The sequence below is a fragment of the Anthonomus grandis genome, chromosome 14 (assembly GCF_022605725.1).
Source record: "Anthonomus grandis grandis chromosome 14, icAntGran1.3, whole genome shotgun sequence".
NCBI classification, from domain to species: domain Eukaryota; kingdom Metazoa; phylum Arthropoda; class Insecta; order Coleoptera; family Curculionidae; genus Anthonomus; species Anthonomus grandis.
The window spans coordinates 21,123,680-21,134,124 of NC_065559.1; the positions used below are offsets into that span (position 1 = coordinate 21,123,680).

General features: G+C 34.2%; 1 protein-coding gene across 1 annotated transcript; it reads left to right on the forward strand.

Annotated features, from left to right (window-relative positions):
• Positions 1-1,793: 1,793 nt before the first annotated feature.
• On the forward strand, positions 1,794-3,250 carry LOC126744739 (ras-like GTP-binding protein Rho1). Its single transcript, XM_050452275.1, has 2 exons — positions 1,794-1,981; positions 2,103-3,250. The coding sequence occupies exons 1-2, from the start codon at positions 1,942-1,944 to the stop codon at positions 2,684-2,686; spliced, it is 624 nt and encodes a 207-aa protein (XP_050308232.1). The 5' UTR covers positions 1,794-1,941; the 3' UTR covers positions 2,687-3,250.
• The last annotated feature ends 7,195 nt before the right edge of the window (positions 3,251-10,445 follow it).

A 10,445-nucleotide genomic window follows, 5' to 3' on the forward strand; every position in this document is an offset into this window, starting at 1 on the left:
AAGAGTTTATTGAAAAATGTTCTGCTTTTAAACTACCGAAAGATAGTGCTCACAGTGAGTCTCAAGACAGCAAAAAGCTAACAATTTTTAAAATTGAATAGACACCTGGTCCATGCATTAATTGGGCAATTGTTTTTAATTTAAATGTTATTAGGATATGAATATTATATGAAACTTTTTTATATAGCGAGCCAGTTTGTGGTTTAACATCAAAATTTAAAACTCCATATACTTCCCATAGTTTAGATGATTTGTATGCAATACTTGAAGCAATAGACCTTACTATTATTACCCTGCCTTTGGAGGAAAATGTTACCAATAATGACAACCCCGACTGTGACTTAAATCCAAATACTGCTACCGAGACTGCTACCAATACCCTTGGCAATACTATTCTCAATCATGTCAAACCATCAAATGACATAAATAAAATGAAATGTGTGTTCGATTTTGTGTCAAACATACTAAAAAGTTTTAAAAACATTGAAGACAACAAAATAGTTCATGCTTTAGCTTTGCTTATAACTGCAAAGGAAAGGTACAGATATTCAAGTAGTACAATAATTTTGACTTGTATAAGCTATACTATTAGTCTTCATGCATACAAGTATTTAAGAGGTTATGGATACCTAATTTTACCACATCCTCAAACTATAATGGGTATTTGTAACAAACACATGACCGATCCCCACATAGAAAAAAAAAATGTTTTTAACTTATGCCCCAAATGTGTTTAGTTTACTAAAGGATCATGAGAGATGTGTGACACTACTTTTTGATGAAATTCATATTGACCCTTACATGGACTATAAAGGTAAAACGGTAATATCACTGGAACATCAGTCAATAATAAGTCTCTAGCTTCCTCGGCATTTACTTTTATGATTACAAGTGTGTGTTCCAGCTTTTTAGGAAGTAGTTCACATAGGTCCCATCTCCAAAATTACATCAGACATACTTCATAATTTTATTAAGACATAATTTTATTGAAAATTTAGAGGAGATTGGGTACATAGTTTTTTGTGTTACAAGTGATAATAATGCCATTAACGGGAAAGCCATGAGTCATTTTTCAACTGCAGACCAACTTAGCATTGTTTATTCTCATCCCATAGATAATCAGAGACCATTATTTTACCTATTTGACACAGTTTACTTACTTAAATGTGTATTTAATAATTGGCTTAACTCTAAACCAGACCAAAAATTTTATTTTTCTGATTTTGACACTTTGAAAAAAAAATGTGCTTCTTTTTCTGCAATTAAAGAATTACATGAACTGGAGTATGATAAGCTTTTTAATCTTTTAAAGTCAATATATGTATTTATGTGTATATAATAACATTTTTTACTACTTGATGGTATAAAAAAAGTATTATAAATACCTAAATACATATGTTGAATTTTGGCGCAGATGTAGGGGAGTTGGGAGTCTGCATTTAATATTACACCATAATATTTAATCTGACATTCAACCAGAACTAAAACATACCTTTGAATGTTTCCTAAACTCTATTCTATTCCTAGCATTTTTTAAAATAAGCCAAATATTGAGATATTAGCATATGAAATCCCTTGGTTTTTAAAAATCGGTGGCCCACATCGATGACGTCACGCGCCAAGCACTAAGGCCTTGTCTTTGAGTGGGTGTTGGTATTACCCAACCCTGGTCTTGGACAAGAGATTGAAGTGGAATATTATACTCGTAACCTGTCTTGCTGTCAAAGCTAAATTTTGCTAATGACATTTAAGTGACAGTCGATTCTGAAAACGTCAATCCGCATCCGTCAGTTAGTTGTCAGATGACATCATTCCTTAAAAAAGAGCTGAAAATTCCGATTTTGTTTATTTTATTTTAGAGGAATAGTTTTTATTCGGGGAGTTCCATTATCGTCATCGGCCGAAGCGAAACGCAATTCAACTTTCGGCCAATTTAACTGGATGTTTTGTTGTTGGTCCCAACAGGAGGACTTTAACAAAGGTGAGTGTTATCATCTCATCCCCGCCGCCGTTCACCCGTTTCCTTTTTGATTAAATAGACGATCCGCCATCTTTAGTTAGTCATTGGAATAGGCGTTAACTTCTTGGTGTTTTTTTTTTAGGTCCCATGGCGGCTATACGTAAAAAATTGGTGATCGTCGGTGACGGGGCTTGCGGTAAAACTTGCCTCTTGATCGTGTTTAGCAAAGATCAATTTCCGGAAGTGTACGTGCCCACCGTTTTCGAAAATTATGTGGCCGACATCGAGGTAGACGGAAAGCAAGTGGAACTTGCCTTGTGGGATACTGCCGGACAAGAAGACTACGATCGTCTACGTCCACTGTCCTATCCGGACACCGATGTGATTCTTATGTGTTTCTCAGTAGACTCGCCAGACTCTTTAGAAAACATCCCCGAGAAATGGACTCCCGAGGTAAAACACTTTTGCCCCAACGTTCCCATTATCCTAGTTGGTAACAAGAAGGATCTGCGCAACGATCCCAATACAATTAATGAACTGAAGAAAATGAAACAGGAACCTGTTAAGCCTCAAGATGGTAGATCCATGGCGGAAAAGATTAACGCTTTTGCCTATTTAGAATGTTCAGCCAAAAGCAAGGAGGGTGTCCGAGAGGTGTTCGAAAATGCCACTAGAGCTGCATTGCAAGTTAAAAAGAAGAAGAAGCATCGTTGCACCATCTTTTGAATATTGCAGTTTATAATGAGTATTCATATTAATCTTTTATGTATCATTCAAGTTACGGGGACTTTTGCATGATATATACTACATACTAACAAAATTCCCTTATTTGTTTGGTTAATTCAATATTTTTTTAAGGAGTTTATGTTTAGGTTATTACTCCGCGATTATAGCATTACAGTTCTTTGTTCAGTGTCATGAGCACAATGTTACAACATCATCCACTCTTCCTCAATGCTATATACCTATATTATGTATGCCTTAAGTATTTTTTTTTTCTTAACTTTTAATGTATCAAAAATTATATTTTTAAGTATGGTGCATATACCTAAGTGAAACTACCATAAATTAAACATATATTTTTGAATTGAAGAAATATGGTCTTTTTCTTTTGGTATCTGAAGTAAAACAATTTACCATTTATTTGATGTTAGTAAGATTTAAATATTTTAATTTTTTTTTTAGGAAATAGAAATATACATTGTGAATTGCGTATCGATGTAATAGCTTTAACTTTTCCATACTATATTGTATTGTAAAAAAAAAAAATAATAAAAACTGTTTTTCCTATTTAGGTTGTATTTTGTATAATATTAAGTATTAATTCTTTGTTTATTATACATTTAAACTAATAATAATAATAATAATAATATATCTTTATGGTTTTGCAATGCTTGGTGTTAGTCATTTTTAAATTAATCTGATTTTAAATAATGTGTTCTTTCTACCATAAACTAATTTAAATAGATTTTTTTTTTTTTAATTTTTATTAACTTCAATTATTTTATAATATAGTAAAAGTTCCAACGATTTATAACATTCACAATGTGTAACCTTCACCAAAATAATATATAAAGAAAATCAATTAGATCTTCACCCTCATAATTTAAATAAATAGGAAATGGAATGTTTATTCATACATTCAGGAGATATTGGTATGTTCCTGGACAAACTTGATTCTCTATTATCCCAATTGTCTCTACACTCCATAGTTATATTTTCTGGTGACTTTAATATTAATTTCACTGATGTAAGCTTGCTATCATATACATCCCTTTTAAGTCTTTTAGCCAGATTAATATTGACTGTCCTGTCACAAGTCTGGCTGAGGTGTTTGATAAGCTGGGGGCTTTGCCTAATAAGTTAATGATTGGTCCAGATGGAATCCCCAATATTCTTTTAAAAAACTGTCGATATGCACTATCACAGCCACTACATAAACTTTTTAACTTGTCTCTTATTTCTGGAACATTTCCAGACATATGGAAGGAGGGTTATATTTCTCCTATTTTTAAATCAGGGTCGAGGAATGATGTCAGTAATTATCGTAGTGTGTCCATAGTGTCGTCCATCCCCAAGGTTTTTGACAGCCTTATGTTTGCCCATTTAAATTGGCAATGTAGAGAAATTATTGTTGAGGAACAGCATGGTTTTAGAGGTGGTCGGTCCACTCTTACAAATTTACTCATATACCACAACAAGTTGTCAGATGCCTTGGAGAGGGGGTATCAAATTGATGCTGTATATACAGACTTCTCCAAGGCGTTTGGCAAGGTAAATCATTTGTTATTAATTGAAAAATTGAGAAATATAGGTTTTTCTGATAGATTGCTAAAATGGTTGCTTAGCTTTCTTAGTGATAGAAAGCAAGTGATTAAACTTGGTAATTTTATATCTAAGGTGATTGAAGTTTGTTCTGGAGTGCCACAAGGCGGACACTGCTCTCCTTTGCTATTTAGTTTGTTTGTTAATGACCTTAGGGATGTCTTGAGTATTGTGAATTTTTAATGTTTGCTGATGACCTCAAACTTGGTTATTGTGAATGAACTTGATATCAGCCTCTTACTGAAAGATCTTGATGGCCTTTCTCTTTGGTGCCAAAATAATTTGTTGGATTTGAATATTAATAAATGCTTCCAAATTTCATTTCATAGGAAAAAAAAGTAGGATACCATCATTTTACACAATTAACGGCCAGTCAATTAAAAGATGTTGCTAAGGATTTAGGCATACTGTTTGACACGAAATTAAACTTCTGCAATCATATAGACCAAATAGTAGTAAAAGCTAATAGAATGTTGGGTTTTACGCTTAGAAATTGTGAGGGGTTATCATTGCAGGCTGTCAAATCTGTATATGTGGGATTGGTACGATCACAGCTTGAGTATGGCTCAATTATCTGGACTCCCCAGTATAATGTCTATAAGTCATTACTGGAGAGTGTGCAGAACAAATTTTTAAGATATTATAACTACATGTTTAATTTGGATCTTATTGCTAATCATGATTATCCCAAATATTGAATTATGTTAAAGTTTTGTCTTTGGATAAAAGAAGAACAATGTTTGACATCTGTCTTATCTATAAGTTGTTGAATGGTATTATATCCTGTCCGGATTTACTTTCCCAGGTTAAATTTTCTATTCCTCAGAGAACACTTAGACAAAATAATTTATTTCATATTGGGTTCCATAGAACCAATTATGGTAAAAACTCTTTTTTGGTGAGATCTCTAGATTTTTTGGATCGGGAGGAGAGGCTAGATGTTTTTGGCAATTCATATGGGTCTTTTAAGGGTAGTTTAATGAAAATTTTGAATACTTAGTATTGTTCAATTGATATTTTTAATTAATATGTTGTTTGATGGGTAAACCAAGTGAGAATTTATGTTCCTAATCTATTAGTTAATACAAAGATGTATTTTTTTTTTGTTTATTTACTTTAGAGTCTTTTTTTTTAGTTAAGTCTTTAACTCTTAATAGTTTAAGTAAGGATTATTAATTATTGACATAACTGTATTTTATAATTTATTTTTTTTTGTAATGGGGGTTTCCCGTTTATTAAAAAAAAAAAAAAAAGTATATTGGAATCTTATGACTTAAATCCGCACTGCGGAGCTATTTACATCTGTGCTTAAAGATGCATGTCCTTTCACCCACACGTATAACATCGTCATCTGCAACTATTATTGATTATTTGTGTACAAATTTAAATGATGTGTCATGTAGAGTACTCTCATGTCGATGGTGTGTTTCCATATGTACCTATCTACAAAATGCTTTATATTTAGGAAACACAAAATAAAGTTTAATAGGCTGTATCAAATCTATAAAAAAACACATTTTAATAAAACTATTTTTTTATTTGAATAAAATAAAAAGAAAATTCTTGTAATGACCCAGATTTTCGACAAACATAAATAATAACTAATTTAAACAGGAAAAATGCAGATAGCCACATTTGGGACAAATACTTTCTCAAAGTTGTAGTGATGCGAAAAGCTATAAACTGAAAGAACTAATTCTAAACATAATGATGAAAAATAAAAATAATTATTAATAACATTATTGTAAGAAAAAGTCTTCCTCAGGGTCATTTACATCTGGAAACACCGCACAAAGGGGTATTTCATTAATCTATGCGGCCAAAATTATTTTTTTGTTTATCTATGCCAAAGGATATTTTAAAGTAAATAACATTTATTTTAATAAGTCAAGTATATTTAATATAAAAAAAATTAATAATAATAAAATTAATAATGATAAAAAAACTAACATTCGTCAAATAAAATATAATCTTCGCTGTCTGATGGATCTGCAGTAGTTACGCTGTCTGGAGGACTGGCAGGCATCAGAAGTGTTATGGTTTCTGGTAGAAAAGATCCCAATTTTCTTCTGTTTACTTTCCTTATGCCACTTAATACCGGATCGGAACTTAAAAGAAGCCGATTAAAAATGTCCCTGTTGCAGTCCTTCCTGGAGAATTTTCGGGCAAAATCTTGACGGTATGCTCGGAAATGTTTATTTCGGGCTTCTGCAGCCTCTTCGGAGAGCTGTCCAATGGGCAATAATGCATTTTTTATTATAACTGCACCATGAATAAGTACTTTATGCATAGTTGGACTCATTGGGTGCCAAGGGTCCAAACTAACATATTACCTAGCAGTTTCCAATGCATATATGTTGTATTTTTCATGATTAATTATATAACCACTTGAAATTACTTCCAAAATTACTTTTAGTCTATAGATTATAGCTCACAGCTAATGCCAGTTATTTCTGATGACAGTTTTGGGTCCTCGAAAAACCTCCTGCTCATGTTGCCGTCATTTGTATTGCCGAAATTAGCCTTTGGCATATCCACTAAGAGTCCAGTTTCTCGGCGAAATCTTTCCTGAATTTCCAGATTTCTCTCCTTTTCCATACTTTTTTCTGTTTCGGTCTTTCGTTCTCTGTATTTTTTCACCGGCAATTTATATGCCAAGTGGAGGATAGTTTCGAAAAAGCGAATCCTCGCATGTAAAATTGAGAGTCCAAACTCTAAAGCTTCAGAACAGACTGGCTTTTCTAGATTTAACTGGTTAAATTCTTTGGAGGTTGCACCACACATATAGCACTTGCTGGTTGATTTAGTGCCTGTAGCTGCATTGCAGACCTTTCCATCCACCATCGTCATGATAAAGACATGCCTAACTAACAATTCTTTTTCTTGTAAATTAACACGTGTTGGTTGAAGTCCCTGTATAGACTTATTTATATACTTAATTTCTTCCTGCGTAACATCTGTACTTTCTTTTAAGAATCGAAACCTTATTGGTCTACAGTACCTGGGAGATGAGGGAGTAGGATTTTCCCAGACTATATTTTTACCTTCTTTACCACAAACTAGTCTTAGAGGTACAAAACAGCTTTGAAATATGTTAGCGTCTGAGTCGGCGTCATTTTCAAATTTTTGTTTGAATTGACATTGTTGTGAGCCATCACAACCCCATTTGCAAATAACCTTTAAACTGTCTTTTTCTTCCTCTCTTAGCGTTATTAGGACTTCGTTCAGGTAGGTAGATAAAGGCATTACGATGAGATCAACCAAAGCTTGCAAATTACTTTCGGCACTGGTATTGGTTACGTTGCATTCTTCTGTTGGTGGGTAACATTTTTTTTTCTTTTTGTAAAAGACTATAACAAGGAAAAAACTTTTTGTTCGTATTTCGGATTACCTCATATTGTCTTCGAGTTAAATCTGCTTCCACAAACATTGATAGCGCCTCCAATGGAGCAAGTTGGGTAGGCTCTTTGGTTTTTGTTTCTGAAAACGCCTTCTTATATTTCGTAGCACGTAACGGGCTACTTGTGGTTATTTCCTTTAGTATGTCGGAAGCATCGCGTTTTCCGCTTTTTCACAACTCAACCTGAGCAGCATGAATGATAACTTCCTTGGCTAATGAAGCCCGTATTTCTTCGGTTTTTCTTCTTTTAGTCCTTTCACTTGATTCTTCAAACATCTTAGGTGGTCGGCCTGGCCTTTTTTGAATAACCACGGGAATTTCAATAGTTCCTTCTCACCATGATTGATTGTATTTTAAAAACACGTCTTCCTTCTTATGGGCTATTACCCACCTTTGCTTCGTTTGTGATTTAAAACGTGCAAAACTGGCTTTAAAACTTTCAATTTGATCTTCTGTAAAATTGTCACAGGACAAAATTTGATCCTTCAAAGCATTTAGTTTTTCTTCCAAACTTGGTAGACCCAGGGCCTGCATACGGTCGAACATGTTTCTACAGGTCACTAGTTTTACTCCCGAGGGACCTTGGCAATCTATAACAAAAAAATGTTCGCCTGTAACTCTTACAATAACAATGTTTTTATTTTATTTTTATTCAGATAAAAACAAATCAATTCCAGTGGCGAAGCGTACGAGTAGACAAGGTAGACACTGTCTACCCAAAATTATCCAGTTATTTGTCATATTACGTAATTTATTACGTAATTATTTCATGTAGAGTAAAGTCGGCATATATGGAATAGTCGGGTAATATAGAACTTTTCATAATTTTTAAACTGGTGGCTCCATCTCTAGAGTGATGGCGACATTAGAATTCTTGAAATCTTGAAAAAAATTCTTGAATTCTTGAAATTCTAGACTGTTGGCATGAAGTAAAATTTCCGCATACGCCATCAACGCCGAAAAAGTTGAGGTTATGATTTTTCACATGTTCAGAGTTTGTACACGGGGTCAGTTAAAATCATTTTGTGACATTTTGTTGAAACAAAAGTGTTTAAGCGCATGGTAAGTTTGTTTAGGCATAATATGGTAGAAATCTTAAAGATTTGCTTTGATATTTTTCATGATACTATATAGAGTACTTGTTTTGTTTACATATTGTGTAGCGTGTAATATGGGATATCCCATATTACCCGCTCAGTATAAAATAGAGTTTTTTTTTAATTTTCAGACATAATGGCTGCTCCCTTCAAGCAAAAGCGAAAACAATGGAGTGAGGAAGATATGGAAAACGACATTGAATCAGTAAGAAACAGAAATATGGGTTATTTGGCGGCAGCAAAAAGATTTAAAGTTCCACGCTCAACACTTTTTCGCCTCTGTCATACTGAAGGGCCTCCAGCAATTGTGAGTAAAACGAAGTTGGGTAAACGACCAGTTTTGTCAGAGGAGTTGGAAAAGGAACTAGTTCAATATTTACTTATAATGGATCAGAAGTTTTTTGGTCTGACAAGAAGGGATGTCCGATCTCTAGCATTCCAACTTGCTACACGTAACAGTATACCAACATTCTCTCTTTTACGTGAATCTGCGGGAAAAGATTGGTTTTCATCATTCATGCACAGGCATAAGGCTACACTAAGTTTACGAAAGCCCACTGGAACTTCCCTAGCAAGAGCCGTTGGTTTTAATAGGGAAAATGTCAATGAGTTTTTCGACTTATTAGAGAGGACTATGGCGGAGCGAAATTATGGACCTCATCAAATATATAATGTAGATGAGTCGGGGTTGTCCATTGTGCAATCAAGATGTCCAGAAGTGGTATCGCTTAGAGGCAAACGACAAGTTGGTACTCTCACATCAGCCGAAAGAGGTTCACTTATAACCATCGTAATGTGTATGAGTGCGGCAGGTAATTTTGTGCCACCGATGATCATCTTTCCACGCAAAAAAGCCAGTGAGCAGTTGAAAAAGGGGGCACCTCCAGAATCGCTGTTTGCTTTTCACCCATCCGGGTGGATTCAGACAGATTTATTTACAAAATGGTTTGACCACTTCCTAGAGCTAGCCAAACCTTCAGCAACAAAACCAATACTGTTGATATTAGACGGCCATCACACTCACACTAGAAATCTAGATGTACTTATCAAAGCTAAAGAAAATAATGTTACTATTTTATGCCTACCACCACATACAACGCACAAATTTCAGCCCCTTGATAAGACCGTCATGGGTGCATTAAAGACCTTCTATAACGAAGAAGTGAGAATCTTCATGAGAACGGAAAAACGTGCAGTAACACATTTTGATATTTGCCAGTTATTTGGTAGCGTCTATCTTAAAGTGCAATCTGGGGTAAGAGCTGTTAAAGGATTTAGTGCCACTGGGATCTACCCTTTAAGAAGAAATATTTTCACAGACGAAGAATTTGCGGCTGAAATGCAAAACGAAAATCAAAATTTGCCGAACGATAATACACGTCCTCATAATGAGCAAATTAACTTGCCTTATGTTTATCCTAGTGACATAATTCCAGTTCCAGAACTAACAAAGAAGCCGGCAACTCGGGGAAGAAAATGTGGGCGTTCCAAAATAATCATGTCGACGCCGAATAAGGAGGAATTAGAACAATCAATTAATCTCTCAAAACAAAAAGTTACACGAAACGTTTTCGATGAACCTGGATCTAGTGGATTACAAACCAAGAAGCGTAAAGTCACGAAAAAATATGTACCATCTAGTTCCTCTGATTCAGAATCTGAA